This window comes from Nesoenas mayeri (genome assembly GCF_963082525.1).
Source record: "Nesoenas mayeri genome assembly, chromosome: 1".
NCBI lineage: Eukaryota > Metazoa > Chordata > Aves > Columbiformes > Columbidae > Nesoenas > Nesoenas mayeri.
The window spans coordinates 141,552,256-141,580,138 of NC_137541.1; the positions used below are offsets into that span (position 1 = coordinate 141,552,256).

Sequence of the window (27,883 nt, forward strand, 5' to 3'; positions counted from 1 at the left end):
GGCCCTTGCTCAAAGATTTCAATAGACTATGGTGACACATGAAGCTTATCTCATAATAATTTGATTATATGCTTTTTCGTCACATTAAAACGTCTGCAGAGTCCACAGTTCTACAGTGTCACATACTGTCATAGCAAAATCAGCTCTGCATGCAAGAAGCTGATGCCCTGCTTCCCAGAGTGGGCTGTTTCCATGCCAAGCCAGAGACTCAGTCCTTCAGGCTCCACCTCCCCTCCAACCAAAGCAAACCAAAATGTCTAAAAGTATTTTTTTATAAAAGGAGCAGTGAATTTCCCCACCTTACCCAATACCCTCCTTTCTAGGGACTGGCAGAATCATGTCACACATATCCAGGGAAAAAAGGGTGGAGAAACACACACATGACTGCATTTTGTTGCATGTTACTAATAATGGAAAATGGCAACTTCAAACAGAGCTTTGATTTCAAATACAGCAGTTTTCAAATTTAACTGCTGTCTTAAGGATAAAAGTGGGATGTCTGTTGCAGTTGCACCACAATGTATATCTTGCTCTACACAGTAGCTGTGCAGCAAGAGATCACAGATGGTTTGTGGTGGTGGGAAGACCGTGCTCTTAGGGCCTGCAGGCTTACTGTACTTGCAGAATTCCACCTTAAAAGTAATTGGATGTGTCTGTAACTCAGAGAGGGTTTACTAAGCAATGACACATTGCACTTGGATCTGGAAGCTTAACATCTGGAAGCCAAATGTTAGAGGCGATATAAAAGGGCCAGCCCAACAAACCAGTGGGGCATTTCTAAGCCAGGAACATCCTCAGGATGGACCTTGTCCTTCTCTGTGTATTTCTGCCTCTGGTGACTGTGGCATGGGGCCAGTACGGTGACTATGCCTACGGCCCCTATAACTATGGAGATAATGATGAATGGGTCAACGTGTACCGCCAGGGTTTCAACTTCCAGTGCCCGCACGGGCAGGTGATTGTGGCTGTCAGGAGTGTTTTCAGCAAGAAGGAAGGCTCCGACAGACTGTGGAACTACGCCTGCATGCCGGCCGCCCAGAGCCTCGGTGAGCCGACAGAGTGCTGGTGGGAAGAGATCAACAGGGCGGGAACCGAATGGTAGGAGAACCCCAACCATCCCTGGAGGGCACAGCCCTGATACTCCCTGTGGAATGTGGGTGCTAATACTGCAGTTTGGTCAATGCAAACGGGTATTAATGCCATCATAACCAGCAGCTTCACTGCCCTGAAAGGCTGCCTGAGACTCATTAATCACAATGCATGTGTGTGGGGTGATCAGCATCACATTTGCCTCCTCTGTAGCAGTTTCTTGCTGGAGGGTCTCAGTGTGCGTTAGAAATGCTGTGTTGCTTGGTCACTCACAATCTCAGCTGCAAAGTGGTTCAATCTTGCTATCGCTGTTTCACAGATGAAGAAAAAGGGGCATGAACCTTTAGTGAGGAGAGGATAAAGTTCCTCTTGAAAGGCTACACATTGTATTGGTGACTAAACCTGGTTACAAACTGTAAAACTCCTCACTCCAACCTCCTGCTCTTATCACTAGAAAAAAAAAAATATTCTTTGTGTTGCACTGGCTTTTCTCTTTGTGTTTTTGTTGCTAAGCTTTTTGGCTTAGGCCCAGTCAAAGGCTGTTTTTCAGTCCTGCTGGTATTACAGGAGCCAAAAATCCACACTAACAAGTGATGATGGTGGCACATATATGCATGATAATGATAGCAGAAGATCATGTTTTGGTTAACTAAATGCTACATTTTATATCAGCCTTAGAGGTAAAAGTAATCACATTTTATGGCCAAAATAATTTTTCGAAATATGTGTGGTGTTTCATGTTTAGGTAGCACATACCCAGTATTTAATGATCTTCTGATTTTTTCATGAAACACAGTTTTGGAAAACTGAATTTGAAACTTTTTTTTTTTTTGATAGAATGAACTCAACAATATTTTCAAATATTTCAAATGGTTTTGCTCCAGAAATTTTTGTAGATTTCATGTTCTATGGGAACAGGTTAATAATGAAATGTGAAGCTTCTGCTTTTTAAATGATTCAAAAAATTGTTCTGAATTATTCATACTCTTTCATTTACCACGTGATACATTCCTATGGCTGATGCAATTACTAAAGGAAAAAAAAAGATTGACCCTATACTTAATTTTTGGAATAAGAACTGAAAAGAAAGGCAAAGGGCTGCAAAAAAGGCAGAAAGAAGACACTGTGATAATACTGGATGACTTCTTCATTTTTCATACATTGATGCAATTTCTACTTACTGCACAGTAATTTTGAATTAGACATTTCTATTGTTCAAAGTAAAATTATTATTCTCTTTCTAAAAATCACTAGAAGCAATTGCTCAAGTTCAATTCTCACAAACAGAAAATGTTCTATACAGAATGTTTTCTTTTGCTGTCTAGCCATGGGACACATTCATTACCATGCTCTGTGTGCTTAGAATGACTACATTCACAGTGTATTATCTGACTCCCATTTCCTTCAACTCTTAAAAAATCTTCTTACTTTGTTCTTTTACTTGCCTACATTTTTTCCTATTGCCAACCCTATCTTTTGTCCAAATTATTTTCTTTCATAACCCCTCTTCAATGTGTTTAACGCTGTTTCACTCTCTTTTCTAGCTTTTGGAGTTTAGTTATTTCTTCCCCAGCTCACCTTTCCAACATCCTTACATCTATATGTCTCCCTTCCTTCCTTCCTTCCTTCCTTCCTTCCTTCCTTCCCGCCTTCCCTCCTTCCCTCCCTCCTTCCCTCCCTCCTTCCCTCCCTCCATCCATCCATTTTGAGGGGAAAATACACCAAAATGATTAGAGAACACATACTCCTTTGCAAAGGTGAACTTGTGCTCCTAATCACTTGACTTATTTCCATACATCTTATCCAGCTCTGCCTGCTTGTGTTCTGCAGTTTTCTGCACCCAGGGCTGAGCTGGTTGCATCTTCATGAACAGAAGCTTGGTGTAAGCCAGCATGTCCCTCACTGTGACCAGACGCTGCTGCCCCAGGACCCAGCAGGTTCATCCCAGACTGAAGTGAAAGTGTGGGCCAGCAGCAAACAGCCTGGAGCATCTGACTGCAAACTCAAACCTCACATTAATGTGACAGCACAGATGTAGCCTGCGAGACTTTCAACAATCCCACACGTTCTCTCTTGGCAGCCTTACTTCTCATAGCTGCCTCTCTTTTCTTGCTCTCTTCCATGCCCAGCTCATTGCTACTAGGAGCCACCCCCAGTTCTAACTCAGTAATCAAGTGGGACCACAAATACAAGTCACAATCTGTACCATTGGTTCCTGTTTGGCCACCTCTGTTTCCCCGCTGAGCTCCTGATGAACCAATGTGCTCAGGAGCAACACATCATCCTCATGTCAGCTGGCACAGCACTCTGCTGGACTCACTAGTCCATTCCCTATCCTGGCAGGATGGACTCTATTATTCTTTCTTTGGCTCTGGTGTTTTGTTTCGCCTTGTATATCACATCCAGGGAGACTTAACAGCTTGTACTGCTAATAACTACAAAACTGCCAAGTTTTTTTCCTAAAATTAAAGCTACATTTCCTCTGCTGTAATTGAGGCTTTTTATTCCTTGCCCAACCTTCACTGAGTAATGAGAACAAGCACACTGCATCCTTTATAAAATCTCTTTAACTTATTAATAGGTAGCAGCTATGCCTTTCCCTCACCCATGCACCTTCAACCATGCTTTTGCTCTCACGCTAAACACATCTCCATTCTTCTAGTTCTCCTTTGGAAGTTTTCTATTCCAAAATTCCTAAGCAAGCACTGACCACATGACCAGCTTTCCTCTGAATTCCCTCCACTTTCTCAGCCATGTCCCAGAAACTCTAGTCTGGCAGAAGCACCAACAAATGACCTCTGACAAATTGTCTGTGGCATTTCACAAAACACCATTCCTGACTGTTGTGCAGCTGCACAACAGAGACAAGCCCAAGAGGGGTTTCTGTAGAGCAGACAATAAACCAAGAAATGCTTTAGAGAGAAAATGAAGTAGGAGTATAAAGCAGAGAGAAGAAAGAGTCTCAAATTCATTATTTTCTCAGGCCATTAGCACTGGAGAGTAAATGGCAGAAATGGATGTGGGAAGCATAGGAATGGGAGAGTTGAGGGGACTGGAGGGCAGGAAAGAATTACTGGCAAAGCTGGTTTAGGTAAGCTTGCTTCCTACACTAACACTAGGTGTTAGATGGGCTTCTAGGATTAAACCTGTAAGACTTTGCACCTTACAGATACGAAAAAAAATATTCAAGAGAAAGAGGATAATGACACAGTTTCACATTAGGCATCTAATCACAATGCCTAATTTATAAACTCTGCCTCCTTCCAGAGTCAATGGAGAGAAACAGCTACTCTAAAAACTGCCCTCTGGGGCACCCCATCTCTCTCCAGAAGCAGACTCATGAAGACCAATCACCTCTGACAGTTGCCTAGAATTACCTACTGACATTTCAGAATACATCTAACTATAAGTGCTTCACTTAATAAACACATCTCTGAAATTAAGCATATTTGTACATGCACTTCTGGAGAAAGCATATTCTTTTATGTTTTGCTGAATGGACATGAGAAACCTTTGAACGTGTTATAAGACCCACAGAGAAAATTTTGGCAAGAGATTGGATGAAAAGACCAGTGATGCCTTCTCAGCTTCATTAATCTATGTATATATTTAAAGTTAACTATATTTTATCTGTCCCAACACCCTACTTATGGCCCTACTGATTCTGCAAAGGCTATCTGCTAACCAAGATGCTATTCAATACTGGGAGCAGAATGTCTGGAGCATGGATAAGTCCCCAGGACATCCCCTGATTCTGCACACCCATCATTATTTATATGCTGCAACATCTCAAGGAATCCTGCTTTTTAAGACAGAATAAAGCTTATGTTTTTAGCTCCATTTGTATTGGAGGAAGTTTGGCCTTTGATAAATACTTCACCACCTAAGAAAAGGGAAGGTCTGAGTGACTGCCGCTGAGACTGTTCTTCACTGAGTATCACAGAGTTATCTCTATGGACTGGTCTTTGAACAAGGTACTTAAGAAAAGCTGGTGTTCTTGCCTGAAAGTACCAAAGAACAGGGATCAAACAACCAAACACAAGTTTGCAAGTCAAAGACAACCAGTTCTTCTCTCCAGGAGAAATGTTTGGCTTACACCACATAATACAGATGGAACCATGCCATATCCCTAGTACGCTCCCAATTACACATAAGGCACAAGGCAGAAATGTTTCCAGCCAAGTGGTATTTAATGCATGTTTATTGCCTCTTTTCCTTGTTTAGACTTCTGAGAAAGTGTTTGGATGGGACTTGGAAAAACATATCTAGATTCTCCTTCCCCACTCCAATTCTCACTCTCCTTTGCCTTCTCTTTAAGTGCACAAGCACACACATGCAGTAGGGACACAACCCTGTTTCTCACAAACTGGATGCACAGACAGACTTATCAGCAAAGGAAATGTCTGCATGAGCCTCCTGTTCAGGCGCTGGCAGCACACCCCGGTACATCTGCAAGCAACCGGTTTTGTTCTCAATCTCTGACTAATCCCAAGTCTCAAATCTGAGGCTGTATTACCAAAACCAAATAATCAAGCTGCCCTTTCAAAATGCTCCCATTTCTGTTATTTATGCAGACAAGTTAATTTTCTTCAAAGGCCTAGGTTTATGTTAAAGGGATAGTGCTACAAGCTCTTAGCACAGCTGCAATGGACTGAGTCCAGTGGGAGCATCTGAGGAGATGAGGGATGTTTCTGTAGATAGGGAGGCCTCATCAGCATCTCTCAGGGAGAAATCAACAGGGTGATTAGGGCCTTGCCTTCTCTTTTGGCAGGGAATAGAAAGAAAGTAATCACTGACCCCTAAACGAAAGGAAAATATAGCTGAAGGTGACAGTGAGGTTGCCTTTGGCATGTGGAAGTCACGACAGCACATCTCAACACCCCACAACAGATAGAGGAGACTCCTCATAGAAGTGGCCGCTGGAGACTTGCACGGCCTAATCAAACACAAAAAGTCATTCTTTTCTTCTGAGTGCCAGTGTTTCAAGTGTGCCGAGCCTGCCCTCAGCCACTTATCTCTCCTTGCACATCTCTAACAGACTGACCATTAAATTAGCTTTCATCATGCAACTAATGAAACTACACAGAGGAGGACACCCCACAAAATAAGTAGAGAGCAGTATAGGGCCTCCTGTCCCCAGCTATATCAAAAGGAAATTAAGTTTTGGATATTGAAAGTATCAGATTTTGGTGAAATAACGTTCTAGTAAAACAGTGTCTCTAATGTCTCATTAAAAAATGCCTCCTACACTCTAACCATGTTCTTAGTGGCTGTGTGAGGTGAGGCCACCTCTCCCTAAGCACTGCAGGAAGGACTGTGGATGAAAGCAGGCAGCATTATTTCTATCAGGTCAGTTTGCCATGTCTGATATATCGCTGTGATATATAGAACCATTTTGCTGTGACAAGCTCCAGAGAGAGAGCTTTAAAGTAATTAATGATGCAAGTTTCACAGGAACCATCTGCTCCACAGCAAAACAGTAGGATTTTTTTGAAGTACATAGAATGACACTCCCAGGTTACCCTGTTATAAGGAACAACTAGACCTTAATGCAGCATGACCCAGTGACTACCAAGCTGTGTGTCAGACTCAGCACATTTCCAGAGAGCTTTAGGGAGTGATACCCAGACAATTCCTGACAGATGTCGGGGATGGAGGGCCTTGGGGACAGGTCTACAACACAGCTCCAGCATTAGGTGGCACACAACACTCTTGGGCTTTGTTTAGCAAAGAGCAAACACAAGATGTAGGTGTAATTATGAAGTGGCACAAAAATTGGTGCCATTGTCCAAAACAACTATACTGTTGCAAGCAATATTTGCCTTCAGCCTGGCAGGCAACTGTTGAGTCAACGAGGTATACACTTGGTCATCGAGGCTATATCAATGTTTGTAAATAATGTGGTAAAATTTATGTGGATCTGTAGGGTGAAACAGATCATGTATGGGCCCAAAATCCATATATGCATTTTGAGCAAGTTTGTTTTAAACCAGCTCTAGTTTAGTCTCACAGATAAACGTTCATTGGTGAACAAGAAAAGCAGTCCTGACCTGCACCAAACCAATAACATGGATGCACACTTTGGTTGCTTGCCATGACAGAACTCAGCTGTACAACACTCATCAGCCAGATCAGACGAAGGTCTGGCAAAGGAGAGGCTTTCCACGGCAACTGCATCAGGACCTGAAAACTCTGAGCCAGCATATCGCTATTACTACACAAAACTCTACCCAAAATAAGGCTGTATACTTTACTTACATTCTGTGAAATGCTGCAGTCACTTCCAACGGATGTAAACGAGGGAAGAGAAGGGCAACTTCCCATTCAACAGCACCTGACCCTCACCACCACCAATCTTCCCACTCCTCCATCTACCAGACAGCTCACCTCCTCTTCTCCCAGTACCAGATCCAAAAGGCAACTCCTCATGCATCACATCTTGAGCCAACTAGAAAAAACAAAACAACATATCCATCGCCAAGTTTAATCCCACACAGTCCCAGCTGGTTTCTCATGCTCTTCTGCATTAATCTAAGAGGTATCTTCTTTTCTTCCTAGCAATGTCAGGATATCATGAGTGAGGAGAACCCAACAACATTAATTCTGAATACCAAATTATCCATATAACAGAAGTGCTCCAGAGTGGACCTAGTGAAAATGCCATCTTTTTTACTTGGCTGTAAATCAAATTTTTTATTCACTATACTCATTTGCAGGATTTGCTGTGACAGGGGTAGTGAATTTAACAGAGAAGAAAGAAATCCTCACATATTAAGTGTTGTTTTCAGATTAGTGCCTAGAGCATCTTACTTAAAAGGTGTGTGGGGAGGAGTTGTTTGTTTCCCTGGAAGAATAACTTTCTGCTTGTAGGAAAGAGGCCAACCACAACAAGGAAGGAGAAGAAAAGATTTTATTTAAGCTCACAAATAAGTACTTTCTGAGAACATTTCTTCATTTTTTTTCAGGAATATCTGGATTTGACTTCAAAATTAGAAAGAACAAGGAAAAAAATCTTGTGTTTTTCTCAAAGCTAAAGAAAACTACTTCAATGTCACTATTATCTTTCTTTGGCTGAACCCAATATTGAGCTTGAATAACAGACTTCAGGACTTTGTATGAGACAAGCAGAGAGGTAGAAGTTAACGTAAGCTTAAAGGTATATTCCAAATTTTACTTTGAATGTTTTTAAAATAAAATTGCGATTTAATTATAAGACATGACTGATGGCCAGTTATAGTCTCCATCTAATAAATTTTTAAGACAACTCCAAATATTTATTTTAAATAAACTTTTCAGGAGAAGATAGAATCAGGATCAAAAATAACCATACCTTCCCCAAGTTTAGTGCCCAAGTATGTATACATGTAAACATGAGTGTGTTTTGTTAGCTAGAATTTTTCAATCTGCTATAGTGAGAAGGGTGCATCAGTGACGTCTCTTTCAAGATGAATCCTTTCGTCAAAACTGGAGTGTATTATTATAGTACAGGTGTCAAGAAAATAGGAAGTGTTGTAGGGCAAAGACAGCGGGAAAGGGGGCAGGACTTCCCAGACTGAACCTGAGGGAGAGAAAGGAGAAGGAAAAACCTCCCTTAAAGACAAGTATGGGCCAGAATATCAGATGTTGACCAGTGAGGATGGGAAATAGCAGGGAAATGCTGGGCCTTCGAGAGGAACTGCAAAGGAAAAGGAGAAACTAAATGCTCCCACTATTGCACCTATGTAAAAGAGCTAGGAAGTGTCACAGGGGCACAAGGACTTGAGCAGTAGAAGTGCATATGACTGGTGAAGGGGGAGAGGCAGAAGATGAAGACACACAGAATTGGTTCTGCTTTACACAGATTAATACAGAAAAGCTCTCATCTTGCAACAGGTACAACCATTCCCTATATTTCTGTTTATCAACCTTTCTTTCATCAGGATAACACCAATCATCTGCAGCTATCCAATATGTTTACACAGAGTCTTAGCCATATGTTCCCACGGCCTATGTGCCAAAAAACAGAGCAACTTCCTATCAAAGTCCTGCTGAAATCCTCAGAGTGCCAGACAGACTGTCTTACTTGGTGTGATACCATAGCAACTCAAGAGTCCCCATCATCGCTTCACTCTGAAGGGCCTCAGAAGAGCCTCACAAAGCACAGAAAGTTTGTGCAGCCCCAGCAACGTGGGGGATGTGGGGACACAAACAAACGTAAATAATCTTGTCTGAACAACAGAACACGGTGGAGGGGACATATGGAAGAGAGTCCTGCTTCAGAGGAGGAAGCCAAAAGGCAGAGGAATTCAACCTTGCACTGGTCAAAATTGGCCAGTTTTTCAGCTTTTGCCTACAAACACTTGAGCCTCAAGCTTTGTGAGCACTAACACCTGTACGCACAAGTGCATGACTTTCCAAACACGAACTCTGCTAGACAATGCGTTTTCCCTTCCGGGAACTCCAGGCTCCTTAAAATAAACCATGAGGTCACTGAAGGAATCTAGGGAAAAAATTGGTATCTGTTAATCATAAAGTTACTTCTGAAACTGTCTTTTGGATATATCAATGTATTTGATTTTATGGTATCACAAGGAAGGTTTCCTACAGCTCTAGGCTGCCAGTTTTCCTTGATGAAGGAAAAAGAAAGAAAAGTAAATAGAAGAAACTGAATTCCTATGATTTTCTCCAATAGGGAAACAATGAGGCCAGAAGGGTGCTTGAGAGAATGAGCACTCAACAGTTGAGTTAATGCGCTGTCCGTTCTCATGCTCTCCTTGTCTTTAGTCTCCAAGAAGGAAACTATTCAAACTGATTATCACTTGAAATAATTTGGGTATCAGTGTCCAGATGCTTGTGCAGAAAGAGAAGCATCTATCTGCATGCTTAGAGACCATGTCTATTCTACTTGAAGGCACTGATTTACATGTAAGACAGAATTCCTGAGTACACAGAAAGCATGATTTTGAAAACCCAGTCATAAAGTTTATGTGAGTCTTATAATTTCGTAATATCTGAGTCTCAGTTCTCCTCATGTGATTTTTATCAAATCACAGTTTCATCACAAGCCTATAGTGTTTTGAATTAAGAATGACTTCTCCTTGAGATATGTAATTGAGAAGGAAAATAACAAATAAAATAAAATAAAATAAAATAAAATAAAATAAAATAAAATGCTGAACTTCTCATATAAAATTTTCTAAAGCTTCTTTTTTTGTAGAGAAGCAGTTGAAAAAATTACTCCGGTGAGCCCCAAATGCTCAAATACCAATGGTCAGAGATAAAAGTAATAATGGACTATTTTGAAGTCAGTCTCATGATTTGCAAACAATTGAGAATATCAACATCAGAAAAATATTCTTGCCTGCATACTGGAATGATTTAATACTTAAAACCAGCTTAAATAGTTTTAAATGCAACACAAATGTTAACACATTATTAGTTAACTACTGTTGCTTTCTAATACAAAATGGTTACTTAATACACAGCAAATGCACATAGTGCTTCTCAATACAAAGCCAAACTCTTAGCTTCCACCCTCAATCAATATTTTTAATCCTGTTTTAAGAAATTATTGAAAATAGCAGGGAATCTAATACCATGTTTTCCTTATGTGTTCTTTCTCCTTTTTCTTAGGTATCAAACCTGCTCGAACAATGGGCTGGTGGCTGGTTTCCAGAGCCAGTATTTTCCATCTGTGCTTGACCGTGAATGGCAATTTTACTGCTGCCGCTATAGCCGGAGATGCCCATACTCATGCTGGTGAGTTCAAGCAGACACCAGACCTGTGAGCCTCTTCTCCAGCAGTCCTCATAAATGCCTTTGACCCATCAAAAACCTTGTCTGAGAAAAAGTTAAATGTGTTTTATGGGGCTAAGCAAGTTATTTCCAGTCTTCTAACAGGATTCTTGAGGATCCATGGCCAAGGGAAGAGAATGAGGGCACAGCTACACCGAACAGCACAAGGCAGTAGCTAGCCGTAAATGACCAGGTCTGGGTACCAGCAGCAGCCTCGCTGTGCTGGAAACCATGACAGAAATCTCCAAAGTGGAATGGCATTTCAGAGGTGGTGATATAGCTCCCACTATAAATCTAGCACACTTACAGGAGTAGGAACATCTCTGTGTTACATAATTGTGCCAGCATGACTTACGAGAGTGAATTTACTGCCAGTTACCTCAGAAAAAATATCCTCTGGCCGACAACTTGGTGGTTTTTCATTTGTAGTGCATACAACCTGCTCCTTCTTTCAAGGCTGTTTGAAAACCTAAGTCAAAATGAGCTACCAATCGTAGTCCAAACCTAAAAAAAATATGGCCTCACCTTAACACAGCATCACAACTGGTGTTGTCAGACTCACAGAGGCTATGGAAAAATGAGCTGCACATCTTGAGCATCTCTGTGTGGTTTCTCAAAATTGATATAGAAGTACAGTAGGAAACTACAGAGAAAGCTCATATTGCTCCTGCCCATTCTGTGTAAGAGAACTCATGATTTTACATGTCAGGGCTATTAATCCAGCTATTCTCATTGATAAAAAGAATAACCTGCCTGCAGTCAAAAAAATTTAAAAAAAAAGAGATTGGGGGGGTTGGAAATCTGTGCTTTGAAGTAAACTTCCCATTGAGACACATCCAAACCGTTCTGTGTCATTTGGTCTTACTTGTCTGGCTGGCTACTGGCCAAACACAACAGCAGTGCCTTGCTTTGCATCCTTCGGTCTCCTTACGGCCAGAAGGAAAAGAAATTGAGTTTTATCATTATTAATATTTTTAAATATTTTCCATGATAGGAACTCTGTAACAAAGTCTTTGAACATTCTTCTGTCCCCTTTTGAGCTCACACTGCCTACAGATGTGCTCTGCCTGGGGGTTTATTTACATACCCGCCCAGGCTCTTCCCTCTGAGGGAAACTCATTCTAACTTTTACAGAGTTCTTCCAATCTTTTTACTCCTTAAATATTGCATATATTTTCAGAGAGGCAACAGAAATTTTCTCTGACCTCTTTTGTTGTTGACAGTTCTATTTCCCTCAGATGTTGTCTTGACAACTGGGAACAACTTTGTCTCTGCCTTGCAAATTGGCATTCAGAGAAATGCAAATCCTAATGTAAATGTTTGGGGTTACTGATGTCTTGCGCTTCCATCCCAGCTGCACACTGACTCCTATTCTGCCCTTCTATTTCCAAAAGTGACAACACTCCATTTCTTACGCTTGGAAACGAATGCCTTATGCAGTTCAGCAGCTACTATCTTTCCATGCAGAAAAGGCAGTATTTCAAAGGCAGGCAAAGCATTTCTCTGCCTAAGCAGGGCAGAAATCCCGTGTGCTCATGTTCTGGGAGGGGAGAGTTGTGAAACCTCTGGGAAGACCTGTCACCTGGCTTGTGAAAATCTTCTGGTACATAGCTTCTGATTACGGGTTCATTATAAAACCATTTTGTACCCTGAATTACCAGGTTCAGTCACTCCATCTTGAACCCAGTTTGTTCCCCAGGTTCCAGTATAAGTTGGGGAATAACCTGTTAGAGAGCAGTGTAGGGGAAAGGGACCTGGGGGTCCTGGTGGACAGCAGGATGACCATGAGCCAGCACTGTGCCCTTGTGACCAAGAAGGCCAATGGCATCCTGGGGTGTATTAGAAGGGGGGTGGTTAGTAGATCCAGAGAGAGGTTCTCCTTCCCCTCTACTCTGCCCTGGTGAGACCCCATCTGGCATATTGTGTCCAGTTCTGGGCCCCTCAGTTCCAGAAGGACAGGGAACTGCTGGAGAGAGTCCAGCGCAGGGCAACAAAGATGATTAAGGGAGTGGAACATCTCCCTTATGAGGAAAGGCTGAGGGAGCTGGGTTTGGAGTAGTTTGGAGGAGACCAAGGGGTGACCTTATTAATGTTTATAAGTATGTAAAGGGTAAGTGTCACCAGGATGGAGCCAGGCTCTTCCTGGTGACAACCAATGATAAGATAAGGGGCAATGGGTTCAAACTGGAACACAGGAGGTTCCACTTAAATATGAGAAGAAACTTCTTCCCAGTGTGGGTGCCAAAGCACTGGAACAGGCTGCCCAGGGGGCTTGTGGAGTCTCCTTCTCTGGAGACATTCAAAACCCACCTGGACACATTCCTGTGTAACCTCATCTAGGTGTTCCTGCTCCGTCAGGGAGATTGGACTAGATGATCTTTCGAGGTCTCTTCCAATCCCCAGCATTCTGTGATTCTGCTTAAGCTTCTGGACTGTCTCGACACTTCCGTGCCCACTCTCACCCTGGAGAGTCTTTCATACAGTTTCTTCTATTTGAGAGCCTTGTTTGACCTTACTCTTTGAAGTGCCTCCTTACAATATATTTCTTCCATTTTCTTTCAAGCTGTCATTCTGCCTTAGGAGTTTGCAAGGTAGATACAAGTTCTTTGTACATACAGTTATCCAAATCAGGATGCTTTGGTCTGGATGGACAGACAACTAGATAGGTAAAAAGCTGGTGGTTTAACAGGCTCAGAAGGTGGTTGTTCAAGGGCGATACCCTGCCTCAGTGACCACTACGAGCAGAGCACTGTAAATAATGGTCTACCCTGGGACCCATCCTGCTTTACATCTTTATTAATGACTTTGAGGGGGCATTAGAGCACATTCTCACCAAGTTTGTATATGACACCAAACTGGGGGGAACAGCTGATACGCTTGAGGGCAGAAGTGCTGTTCAGAAGGTTATAAAGAAAAGACCTTTTCTGCTATGAGGACAGTGAGGCAGTAGAGCAGGTTGCCTGGGAAGGCTGTGCAGGCTCCATTCTTGGAGGTTTTCAAGACTCAGCTGAATAAATCCCTGAGGTGACCCTAGTTTGAGCAGGGGGCTGTACTGGAAACCTCTTGTGGTCCCTTTCCACAAGACTTGTCCTGCAATCCCAAATAGGAGGACTCACAGTATCACAGTATGTTTGGGATTGGAAAGGACCTCAAAAGATCATCTAGTCCAATCCCCCTGCTGGAGCAGGAACGCCTAGGTGAGGTTGCACAAGAACATGTCCAGGCAGGTTTTGAATGTCTCCAGAGAAGGAGACTCCACAACCTCCCTGGGCAGCCTGTTCCAGTGCTCTGTCACCCTCACTGAGAAGAAGTCTTTCCTCCTACTGCTGCAGGGCCCACAGCACGCAGCTAAACTTTCCTCTCCAAAACAGTGGTCTCCTGCCTAATGTCTGCTGGGAATGGTTTATTTTCTGTTTTATTCCCTTCACCTTGCCTAGAGAGTGTCTGGGAGAGCACTAGTTGTTATGCTAAGATATAAACAACATGAATTGCAATGTGGTAGTGCGAAACACCATACCTTGGACCCAGTTTTACTATTACAGATGTGACTTGTCTGAATTGTGAAACTTCAGTGTACAGCCACTAAACTTCCCACTCACTAAGCCCAAGAGGTCTCACTCACAACTTCATTTCCATCGGCATTTCCAAGTTATTGTCACAAGACTTTGTTCAGACATCACACTTCTGGTCTGTATCTTGCACTCTGTTTAAGATGCATTTGACAGAGAGGCTGTGTTTACCAAACAATCTGCAAAGCAGTTCTCAGCTACCAAGGGTAGAACCTCAAAATGTATATGCATATAAGACACAATAAAAATGCATGTGCATATGCAGTATCATAATTCATTACAGTTTCTTCCCCAACCTATAATGGTATTTATTCTGTTCCAGAAACTAGCTGTCAATAAACTACATGTGGAGAAATAGCTATTAACATGCTGCTGACTCCTGGTTCTTGGTAGAAGCAGCTTAATTTTATGCAAAGGCATCTATTAGTATATGACTGTGTGGAAAAGTAATACCAGGAAAATATGTAACAACTACGGTGCCTCATAGATCACGTATGACACACAGGAAAATCCATATTCAAAGGCAATCCTCGTTGCAGAATTTCTCAGCAACCTTGAATTTTAATGTGCAACGAATACTTGATTATTGAATCAAATATGGGCAGAAAGGCATTTTTAAGAAAACTGACAATACTGAGGTGTAACAAAACCTTGTTTTAAATTAGCTCTCACCTTGAGTATTTGATCTCTTCCTCCTCCAGGGCTCTCTGGCAAATATAAAAGCAGTAAGACAGCTGATCCTTATGCATGGTTTCTCTTGGCTCTTCTTCTTTGGTACTACACTGCTCCTAAAGTAAGCTGGTCTTCCCCCTACAATGAATAAAGACAGGTTTTCCCTGTGTATATGAGCCATGCAAATGGTTTGTTAGAATTTTACCTGTTTTTTACAGCTAGAACATTCATGTTTATTGAGTCCTGCTAACATGTATTGGAATACTAATTTGTGACATCATCATGCTGACTGAAACCCACACTTAAACACTTTGTTTAATTTAAGAACACAGTTAAAGCCAAATACATGCTTAAGGACTTTGCTTGGTAGCATCTTTCTCTTTAGAGCCCAGCAGTTCTTTCATGGTTTGTCTTTTCACCATTAATTCCCAGTTTACCTGTAGAGTAAGCCCATACTGCAAATAAATATACTCATTTTCTCCAGCCTCATAGTTTTGCACTTGCTATTTTATTTTATTTTTTTACAAGTACTTTGCTTCTTCCTTACCATGCCAAGTTTTGTCATGGATTCTGCACATTTTTACCATACTGAAAATAATTAACATTTCCCACGGGAGGCAGAAAAGCTCCCATTATTTTACCTGGCTAGGGAATGCTACCACAGTAAAATAAACTGTGTGCTGATTCAAACCATAAAGGAAGCAAATCCATCCCAGATGCAGACACAGCGTTATTAAGTCGTCCCATTAGAGCTCAGATTTTTCTCTTTGCCAGGAAATTGAAAGCTTGACTCCACACTCTCGAAAACAAACACATGTCACAGAGCAGCCCCAAGTCTGCACAGACTGTTTATGACTGTTTCTCCTCTCCAAACAACCAGCAGTTCAAGTGCCAGAAGGTCTGTCTGGAGCTGTGGCTGCTCTCTGTCATGGTGACATTGTCCAGGCAACAATTACATTTTCCAAGAGTTATGAGGCTTAAAGAACTTATTTGTTTTCTGGACTCAACCTGCCACCAAAGCCATATTGAAACTGATGAGATCCTATGCAGGCTTCTCAGAGATTACCAACAGCAGAGATACAAATCCAGGAGGTAAACTCAGAATAGATGTGGTGGAAACAGGCTCTTCTGGGAAACACATTTGCTTGACATTGGAAAGCTGGCTAATGTTATTTCAGATACATCTTGATGAACATGCATAAGGTACCCTGGGCTCTCTGCCACTTGTATCTGTATTGCATTAGCTCATGCAGACCTCCAAGAAGAACTGTGGTCCCACTATGTTGGCCTCCTGGCTCCTCCACCCTGTGAGAGATTGTGGTTTTCACACAGAGGGGAAACAGAAGGGCAGTGATGTGTTTAGGTGAATCTATGATCTCATAACCTGGAGCTTGAACTCAATCCCAAAACACGTGTAGTGTGGCCACATGAGAGAATTGCTCACATGTAGAGCAGCTCCAGGACACCTCTAGTTCCCTGGCAGCCCAGCAATCTGGAATTACACTGGGACCATTGGCAGGAATTTCTACAGCTTATTAAGACCTTCTTTGGATTTTCAGTGTAGTATGTTTTTTAAAAGAGAATGGCCACTGTCTTCCAGCTGGAGGAAGAGTTGAAACTGATTAAAGATCATATAATTTCCATGTTCACTGAATGTAACATGCAGGCTTATGGCTCTTGAACCAAAATCCTTCTTTAGGAGAGCCATATTCTTGAAGCACTTGTAAATAACATCTGAAACAGTAAGGTCATTCAGGGGACACTCTTACTTAAGTGTCAGAAAATTAATGTCAAAGCTTATGTTTTCCTCATGAAATGGAACAGCTCCTTCTTTTGGCTGTGGCATCATTAGAGGAAGACTTCAGCAGCGAAGAGAGAAATTAAGGTTAAAGAGAAGTAATTCATCTTGTTATCACTGTAGTTGAAAGAGAAGTGAAAAATGTAAGGCACTCTGAAACATGTACTTACTAGCAGGAAATAAGTATATTCAATAGTTCACACAGGAAACCGTGAGCTCTACCACTGTCTGTCTTTGATATTTTAAAAGATTCACTTCTTTTTTCTGTTTGGTATCTGAAGGCAAGGTGTACCCATAGTTCCCATTTACTTCTCTAAGGGATGGGCTGTGCAATACTCATAAGGCCATTACTATGACTTGATCTTCTTATTGGCAAAAAATAGACTCAGGATAGCTATTTCTGAAGTCAGTCATTCAAAGAGTGCTAGGGATCATTGTAGATCAGTACAAAACATTATTCTCAATGCTAAATGGGTAACTTTGTGTTTTCTATTAATCTCTAACATAGTAATTCTTCACCATGGAAAATAAACAACATTACTACTCTCAGACAAGAATAATAACAACAGTAATCTTGTTAAAGATTTAATGCCTTTTTTTCAATAAGTTTCTTACCCTGAGCAAGATTTGTAGGATTATAGTAAAGTACATTAGAAAAACGTGAGGATCTGTGGGGTGATACAAACCAGTCAGAGGATAAACCATCTCACATCAACTCTATTTCAGCTAAAAACCCCACTATGAAAACACTTTTTTCTGACAGGTTTTCCTGCTCTCTTTCACACATGCCAAACCACTTACACCCCTTCTCACAAGCTTTTCTTTCCCAGTCTTTAATGCAGAATTATCTGTTTTCTCCTCTCTTGACAATGCCACAAGTGGTCCACGATTCTTGTGTCCAAACATCATACACCTGATACTAACCTGCCAACCTGAAGTGTATTTGCAAAGCTGAATTCCTCTGTTTTCTGTATTAATTCTTGCAAATAGATCATGCATATTGAAAAGACTACCACTTGCTAAAGGTATCACTGTTTTCTCCTCTATGAGTCCTTCCCCAAACTTAACACCTTTGTGCATATCTGGGTTTAGTAAACAATTCCACTACATGCACCCTACTAGGTCTTGCACAGATCCTCTGTCTCCTCAGGATTCATTCAGCACCAAATTACTGAGTACCTCGGTCCCATCATCAGTATAACAGAGGTCTTCTCACTACTGCTTTGCAAGTCTCTTTTCTAGGCCTTTCGCTCAGGTATCCTCTCAGGCACCACAAGCACTAGAGCTTGGTCCTAGAGGCCTTAGGTCACCCCAAACAGCAGCAGTGACTTTGTCTCAGCACTTGGCAATTCCCAAGCTTCTCATTGCTCCCTTAGCTCAGTTTTCTTTGTTAAGAGGTCAATGCCAGAAGCTCTCACAGAGCCCTCATATAGCTTGCTGTGGATGCCTTTTCCCAAATGATCTTGCCCTTGGGAGTGCAGACACCCATGGGCTGGTAAACCCTCACCAATTAGGGAAAAAAATCGTATCTCATTTGTTTCATGGCTCCTCTTTGCTATAAACCATACACCGCCACGTGTGGCTCCCAAATGCTACCACATTTGTGAATAAGTTACCTATCTGTAGGGCCCTGGTACATGGTTGACAGTTGATACACAGATGATATGCTTTAAAGTGTAAAACACAATATTTTCAGTTAAACTCTTGATAATATGGTTACACACCAAACTACAACATATGATGAGGGAACCACTGTTCTGTGCCAGGCAGACCACTTTGAGAAGAGCTTTAATGGCTCCATTATGAGAAAACAAAGTACTGAATATCCCTATGCATTAAACACTAGAGCATCTCTCGGTGCAGATATATTTTGTGTGACTTATCCTCAGGATAACAGAGAAGGGTTGGGTAACCCCATGGAGCACTGCTATATGGAAAACCAATTGCATTTCCTTCTGAAGGATACAGAGTAATCCAGACGACCTTGAGCTGCGTGGGCTTAAGGGAACAGTTCCATAAATGAGTACAGCAGACATCAAAGAGAACTGAATTACACAGACAGACCACACAGACCCAAGTGAATCTGAACATTGCTGTCATAGCACTATTTGTAATTTTTGTCTTCAGAACAAAAGGAGTCAGTAGGCATCTGTCTGTGTAACAAGACAAACTTCAGAGCAGCTCATATCCCCGTATCATTTACTTTCGGTAATTGCATATATTTTCTTTTTGAACATTTCTTAGCGGAGGAGCCTTAAGAGGCTGAATGGTAATTTGAAGAAGTTAGAGGAGGAGGGGGAGACGACAGTAGGCAGAAAGAGAAGCTAAATGAAGGCTCCATGCTGCATCCATTCACTTCAGAATAACACTGCCTGCTTCTGCAAAAGGTTTGTGGACCCTTCATAGTGTTCGGGAGCTTGTGATTAGATTTACTTTTCAATTGAAAGGGTCATGAAGCAAGTTCAAAGAACTGACTTCTCTGTCTTGTCCCTGAGTAGAGCTGAAAGCAGCTTTTTAACCTTGTGTTTTGCTCAAGTTTTGTCTGCCCAGCACATAGTGCTGGTCAAGATTACAGAACATTTTCCTTGCTGAATGCCAAACAGATGTTATGAAACACATTTGGTGGAACATATATAAACACATGCCTTAGTGTTTTGTCATAATAATAGCCCGAAAAAGCCCCAAAACCTGGAGTTGACAGATGAATGCAAAATGAAATCGTGGTCCATAGCTGGTCTTCATGCCACATGTTTTTAAAACCTGCTGTAACCCAGGAATCTTGAAAGATGAGCTATCAGACAGGCGGGCTACACATTAGCAAACTAAATATGGGGATTCTCCTCTAGCAGAGAAAGCAGCCACACTATTAAATTCTTCTCACCCTTCAAAACAGTGTGTCCACATTCTGCCTGTTAGGAATGGTACCTACCATGTGATAACTCACAAACTGTCTTTGAAGTACCTGCTGAGACTGTGCTAGTTGGTCAGGGCTATAACTGTCCCAGGGATTGTTCCAATACTTTGCACATCTAGGCAATTGGGTTATAGTGCCCAGAAACATTCTCTGGTGTTGTTTGTTCCATTAGCATAGATATAGCCCCAGTTTCTCTTGGCCTCTGGCTATGGATCCAGAAATACTCTGGAGTTCCCAAAATTAAATCCACGGCTTCACTGAGGGGAGATGCAAGTATGCAAGAAAGTCCTCTTCAAGGCCTTGATTTCTATGTAAGAAAAATGGATAAAATATAGACCAAGTAGCAGAGGTCAGGCTTTCTGAAGTATAATCTAGCTCTCATTACAGCTCTGGGGATGGAATGGAGGGCCTCAAAAGCATCTATTTGCAAACTAAAGGGCTTTCAACAAGTTAGCTATACCAAAGAACTATCTCATACTCAGATTAAGGTTCTTTTATGGGTCATAAAGCTGTGCTAGATATTAAAGTCATAGGCTGCCTAGGTAAAAAAGTATTCAAATCTGAGCTGTTAACTGTTTGGCACTGACAAATAAATATGTATTTGGGAGCACAGGGGGAGGTGTCCTGAAAACAAAAATTATAACATCAGCTTTCAATCAAAGTAACAGATCAGTTAGGTTTGCCATGGTTTGACAGAAACATATTCAGGTGATGGCCTTTGGTCTAGAGAAAACCCACCAGTTAACTGGTGGAAGCCATAAGAAACAGATTTGTGTAGTATTTGCATTTATTCTCTTTGTCTAGGTCAGAGCCAGTTCCATTAAAATTCAATAGTGGTCTCATTTTGGACTTTCATGGGGGCTGGACTTAAAACTGTGGCTCTAGTTTTCACACTTGCAGAGCATACTGATGACTCTACCTACCTATCCATCCTAACAACTGCCAGTGTACATGGTTTCTTCTATTTCTCGCAGCCTGCAGCAGCTGTCTGCACGATCTGTAAAATATTGCTGTTCATTTTGTACCAACAGCACAACACTGCAAAGGCTCTGCAAATCCATAGGCCCTTGGTCAGAGCTTTGACAACAGACGCTGTGACCAGGCCTGCTCTTCTGCCTCCTAAAACCACTTGGGCACAGGCATTCTTGTGCTGTAGCTAGTAATTTGTTTGATGATCGCTATGGCCAAAGACAGGAGACACAAGAAAAAAGATATGTTCAAAGAAGTCGACAGTTGAGACTTAGGGATGTCATAAGGCTACACTTGAGTTTCACACTCAGTCTTGTTTTTCATTTGTCAAGGAATAATTATTTGTTAGGAATGATGTTCCAACTGAATGATGTTTTTCTTTCATTTTCAAAAGCTGAAAATGATCGTGAATTAAGTCACATCTGCTTTACAAAGCAGACGTAAACAGCACAAGGGTAAACAAAGTGATGAAAAATACATTTAAAATAAAGTGGTGGCAACTACAGTGGATTTTTTTTTGTTATAACAAATGGCTCTAGCAGAAAGCAGCCTAATATTCCAGAGTCCCTCCGCTTTCAGGTAAACTTTCAGTTTCCAACAGCACTCCAACAGTTACTAGGTTAGGCTCCAAATACCCCCCAAGCATATAATTTTAAAAACTTAAAACCATTCCAATAATTATGTTCCTAGTGAGTAAAATATTTCAGCTTGTGCTCAAACCTTACTGATTTAACAAAAAGTAAACATGCACATGAGTGCTTGGCTGGGCTGTGCTGGGATCACCTTCAAGCATCATTCAAGTACTGCTGCTAGGCTGAATTAAGTCAGAAAAATGGTTGTCACAATTTCTGTAAAGGCATCTTAACACTTTTAGTCTCAACAGAAGTTAAGCTGTTTGTTTCCACATGGACAGTGGCTCCCTCACAGGGAATCTGATTCTACCCTTTGCAGTTTTGAGTGAAGCTGATACAACTCCACCAGCAACTCCCACTTAAAATGCTGTAATACAGGGAAAGACTGGGTGCCAGGTTTCCATTCCTGACCTCTAACATAATGTTGACAAAAAGTACTGGTCAAGTCCCAGCCACTTCCCGCATCTGTTAATTATCTGTAAAACCAAATACAGTATTATTTGCCTGTTTCCCAGGGAAGCACTAACTGTAATTTGATTAATAAGTGCAGATGCATTTTGAGGTTCTTAGATAAAATACACTGCACAAATATTGTCCAGGCCCATATTTTTACATTATAAACTAGGCAGCAAAATGGAAACAACAAAGAGGAAGGGATTAATTGCTACATTCATTTAATATAATTCATAAATGGATAAATGCTTGTAGTTATTTTACTTGGCAACATTTACAGCTCTCTACAGCAGCAAAACAAACAGATTCACAAGAGGCGAGAACAAATCCCTGCAATAAAGACATAAGTAATAGACAAGCTTTACATTCTTGTTCAGGCTGCTTTTATCCCAGAGCTACAGATGTATATACATATAATACTTCAACTTGCTCTTTACAGTTCTACACTTGCTGAAATTTATTGAAATAGCTACATCAGTTGTGTAGAAGACAGAGGGAGTATCGTAGGTGAGACTGCATCTTGTGGTACTGTAAAGAAACAAAAGCTTTTAAAGAATAAGGAAAAAGCTATTTGAATTGCATTCAGTCAACTGGACTTACTTCTCTAAGACGGTAAATTATATTATCTTCTTTTTCTTTAATGTAAAGGTTAACAACAGAATATCCAGGACACTATGGAGAAGATATGGACATGATGATGTACAGTTATGACCATTACATCCGTGGGGCAACCACAACTTTCTCTGCTGTGGACAGGTTTGTTTTTCGTCTGTGTCATTGGAAATTTAAGAAAAAAAAAAAAAAAAAAAAAAAGGTCTTCCTTTTCTATTTCCTTCAAACAGTACATGGCTACACATCCCCTGCTGTGGTACTCGACATCAGGCTAGTACTTCTGAGGACCAAAGATCACAATGCATTATTCTTCATGCACAAGGGGATCACTTCCCATGTCCATCTAAGTAGTGAAAAATATAGCAATGGTAGGCTTGTCTAAACCTGAGCTCTGGAAACTGTAATAGATCTTCAGTGATGTTTCTCACCTATGTCTAGTCAGAGCATCTTTCATCCTAGTAAAAACTCATCCTAGAACATCTTGTCCTTTCAGGGGGCTCATTTTGGCTCACTTTCCTTTGCAGGAATCTGCCAGGATGCAAAGATAAGACCATAGAAATTGCAATGTGAATGCTGTAAACTGCTCAGTCCGTTGCAACACAATTCTAACAGATTTGAGGCCACACCAGAAATTCAGGCAATGTGATGTGCATTGATCCCTTTCCGAAAAATGAGTTCATTTTTTTTTTTGGATCAGTCCTAGTTATTACTTGACATTTGCTAATCCTCTTGAGAGAGGCCCTATGGCTAGTGAAGTTGTAGTCATGCAGATAGCTTCATAATTGCTCTGCTCAGCTAAAAAGAGGTATCTCTCCCTCTGCACTATGCAGAACAGCGAGGTTTTAAAATTTAGACAATGTAAGCCCCACAGTGCTGTCTCTGGGACTGCAGAGATCCTAACAGCAGGATCAAGTCACTGAAACTTGATTGTGGGAGAGATCGTGATTCTTCTCAAGCTGGCCTCTAATTTGTCAAGTGTGAGCTATTTCTTTGCTGATGTTTTTTATCAGACAATTCAACCCAGTATATTAAGGCATTTGTTATCAAACACAACACAGCCAGCCAGGCAAGGTGCACTGCACTGGCCTATCATTGACTGGCTACAGGAGAAGCGGGGAGAGAAGAGAGGATTTCAAACACACCAACAGCTCAAGCTGTCTCTAGTAACACTCAAAGGAGCTGAGGTGCTTTTGTCAATGACACTCTCAGCTTGCCAAGGTTCACTAGGGATTCCATCAGTCAAAACTACCTAAAATAAGACCACCTTTCCAAAAATGATAACACACTGCCACAGGTCCATAACTGTAATTTTTCTGGCTAAAATTCATTAGCCTGTTCATTAAAAAATAGAAGAGCCATGTCTGCAATTTATCCCTACAAGTAGAAGAGTAACTTTCACAGTTAATTAACTCAAGGGTATCTCTTCATCCCTTTGGAGAAAGAATTTAAAAGCTTGCAAGGGACATACCTGTCCTGGTTTTTTTCCTCTTAAATGTTCCCCAGCACTATTCTTAATCCCTGTTCGTCATAGCCATGGCAGAGAGTCTGTCTGTGGCTGCTGATGGCTTAACACAGTCTCCAGAATAGGGTGGCAGCAAGGGACTGGGCATGTACATGGGAAGTAATGGTTCTCACAGGTTATGGGATCACAACACTTGGAAGGAAGCCACCAACACCTTTGTCCTATCACAGCTGTGACAGCACAGATGTACTTGCAACACTAGCAGGGGAAAACTATAGAGAAAACATTTTAACAATTGCAATCTAGGAAACTTTTTTGTGCTAAGGAACTTTCTGAGCTCCAGCTTCCAGAGCAACTAAAACCAACTTGCGTTGCCTAGCATGGAAGTGAAAAAAAATCCTGCTATGCCAGTTCATAATTCAGATTCACACAGTAACTCTCCCAAGTGATACACTCACAAAAACTGGCAAACTTTGTCATCCAAAACGGTTCTTTGCAGCTGGTTGAGAAAGAATGAGAGCAAAAAAATGCTATTCTCAGTCCCAGTCTGCCAGCGGCATACACACATGCAACTTTTTTGTGTAAATATGCTGTAGATTTTGAGACTGCTTTTCACTTTCAAGCACACTAAACTTGTGTCCATACTATTTAGTCCATGACAGGCAATGTTCTTGAGCTAACAAGGCACAAAAAAAACCTTTGAAGATATTTTAGTGTAAGCTTTCCTAATCACATCAAGCAGTTCTGCATTTTTGGATTTTTTGAATAAACTTGCAGAAATCATATCCTCCTTTCCTACACCCTAAGACACTGTATCACTGCAGTCATTGCTGATGTACAGGGATTTGAGAGAGAACATGATGCCATGGCAAAAGCTGTAGAAAGTTTAGAAACATTGCATCCTCACCTCCCCTTCTGTAATCACTCTCTGTGAGTTTCCATGCGTGTGTATCAGGAATGAATGAAGGAGTTGCTGTTAACCATCAGAGGTTTTAAGTGCTTTTCTGTAGAGCACAGACTTTAGAAGTGGTTAATATTTATATTTTTCAATCAAATGGGTCAAAAGGAGAAAACAATTGTCTATAAACCAGGATAAAAGCAGCTGGAAAGAATTAGCAGGGGCCTAAATTACCTCTGGGAGCAGAGGGGGTATATACAATTGTATATACAAAATCTGGTGAGGGCCACCAGACCCGTTTGGTGGGTGCCACAGCTTGCCCTTCACTGCATAGTATATTATAAAAACAGCACATGCATTCTGTCATAAGCTCATTTCTTTTACAAAACTGATCTCTGTTCCATTTATTTGGGTGATCTGAATAGCCAATAATTTCTGAACTGCTCAGACATCTTCACTGAAAGAAAGATCAACACTCAGATACCCCAACAGTAAGTACATTTGAAATGCCTGGACAAGCTGGATATCTACCGAGTTCAGCTGAGCTAAATCATAGGGTATTTCATGTCCTTAATAAGTTTCATATGACCAAAGAAAGAGGATTTTGTCAAACTCAGTATGAATAGGAATTCATAGAATTTTTAAACTGAATTGAAAACAGATTATTTGACAATATTTGGAGATAAAAGATATTTTCTCTATAGCATTAAAAATTCAAATCTGACAGCATATGACAGCTGGATAATAACAGTGACAATTCAATATTGACATGCCAAGACAAAGAAAATGCATCAAATTAGCAATTTGTGGGAGACCTATAAACTAGCGTTAAGGGTATGCAAAGGCAAATCCATATATATTCTAGAGGACGCTACACAAGGCAATTCCTGATAGGATCTGCACCCCCACTTGGAAACTTGCCGGGAACCTACGATTGAAAGAGGCTGATAACTATCGAATTAAACACATAGGACCAATGGTACAAAGTAATAGCCTGCATTCTGAAAAGCTGGACATACATGCTTAACTTCAAACACAAGTAATGCAAACAGAGATAAATTAAGGCATTAAATGCATAAACCTATTGGCCATCAAACGTGCATATATGCTAAAGTGTCTGCAAGATCAAGCTTAAATTACAACTTCAGGAATAATTCTGTTCTAATATTTTAAAGTATGCTGTTAATTCAGGTAACTAAAATGCATTTATTTTAAAAAACTTGACATTAAACTTTACAATATCCTTTTTTAGGAAAATTACTTAACTTCAGCTTTTGAGCTAAAAGTCTCTCTGACAATGGGTGCTGGTTTACCAGACCTTAATTTTGACCCATATAATCCTGTTAATCCACATGAGAGTAATTTTTTTTTTGGGGGGGGGCGTCTCTCTGGGTAGGTCAGTGACCAAAAGAGTAATAACTGTCTTTGAAGAGCATGCATATAGTCCAAATTAGGACCTTCTAAAATAGAAATGAATGTTGCATTTCATTAACCTTTGATAACCCTTTTATGAGGCATTATGATTAAAAAACATCTAGGAAAGGCCTAAAGAAAACAAAAAATAGGTTCTATATAACTAAACGCAGACTTGCTGATGAGTATGAGACAGACCCAGTTCCAAACAACACTCAGCATAAACTGAAGTAGCACAGTAAATTTCCAATTAAAAAAATATCAGTTAATGAAAGCTAAGATGAGATGCTTTATACTCACAAAGAGCTTAAGAGACAAATTAATCTTCACAGTCACACAGTCAACGACACTATATAAGATCAGTTAATGCCAAAATTTGGGCTCATGTGTCTCAGCACATCCCTGAATGGCAGCAGGTTCTGCATCAGGTTCCTCACTGTTTGGATCGGCCACGAGAAAACTAGGACTGTGCAGAAGTTGTGTAAAGCAAGATCCTATTGAACCACTCCAGCAGCACTACCTGTCCCACACCTCGGGTTTAGGAGATCACTATTAGCAGAATCCAAACTTTCAAAAATCTCTTGGAGTACTACCCATTACCAATTTAAATGACACCTGCCATCTGCAAGGACTGTACATCGGATCCAAACTCCTGTTAGCCAGCACCAAGCAGCCTAAATCGAACATTTGCTCCACATCAGGACAATATTTGGTCCTCTGAATCCATGCCTTTTTGTCAAGGGAAAAATTAGCACCCAATAAGCTAAGGTGGAAATTTGCAGCCTGTTATAGCTATTGGACACTAAATCACTGGCATCCACTGTTGAATTCTGCTGTTCCAGACATGCTTCCTACTAACAACTGTTACTAGGTATTGTGTCACTCTCCTGAGAGAGAATATAGACATTCAATTACTCACAAACCAGGGAGAGCATAAACTCTCCTTACACTCATAAACACTGTCTGACTTATATGTGACTTGCAGAGATCAAGGATGAGAAGTGAATTTAATTTCTCTCTCTATTGATTCATTCAATAGTCCTTTAATAAAGGACACTAGCTAGAAGACCTTGTAGTGGAAAAAATAAAAAAGGTTAATTTTGCTGTGTGGATAACTCCACACTTAGAAATACCTTGAAAATCACCCACGTATTTTACTTTGTACACATTCCTGAGCAATACATCACATGACGATAACTTTTGACAGAACCTTGTTTTTCCTCTTTGTCACTGATTTAAAGCTGATTTAGGACCGATCAAGAGTCATTGCCTTCTGAAGCGTACTCAGAGATCTAATTATTCAGAGAGCTGATTTTCTTACCATGTGAAGGAATTATAATTATCAGACATATTTAATCTCCTTTCAGCCCATAAAAACACAAAGCACTGAGAGGAAAGTTAACTAATGGCAAACAGATGTTTTTGTTGCCACAATACCTGGTGTAAAGTTATTCTTACTTGCATAGTCTTATCCTCTGCAGTTCTGGCTCACTAACATCTCTCTCTTGTCTCTCTTTCATGCAGGGATCGACAGTGGAAATTCATTGTCTGCAGGATGACAGAGTATGACTGCCCATTTCAAAATGTTTAAAAAGATTAAGCGTACCTCATTTGGAAAGCTTGGGGAA

The 27,883-nt window shown here is 40.9% G+C and overlaps 1 protein-coding gene across 1 annotated transcript; it reads left to right on the forward strand.

Annotated features, from left to right (window-relative positions):
• Window positions 1–799: 799 nt before the first annotated feature.
• Window positions 800–27,846, forward strand: DPT (dermatopontin; the record flags this gene model as incomplete). Its single annotated transcript, XM_080353698.1, has 4 exons — window positions 800–1,098; window positions 10,702–10,827; window positions 22,519–22,626; window positions 27,780–27,846. The coding sequence occupies 4 exons, from the start codon at window positions 800–802 to the stop codon at window positions 27,844–27,846; spliced, it is 600 nt and encodes a 199-aa protein (XP_080209824.1).
• Window positions 27,847–27,883: the final 37 nt, after the last annotated feature.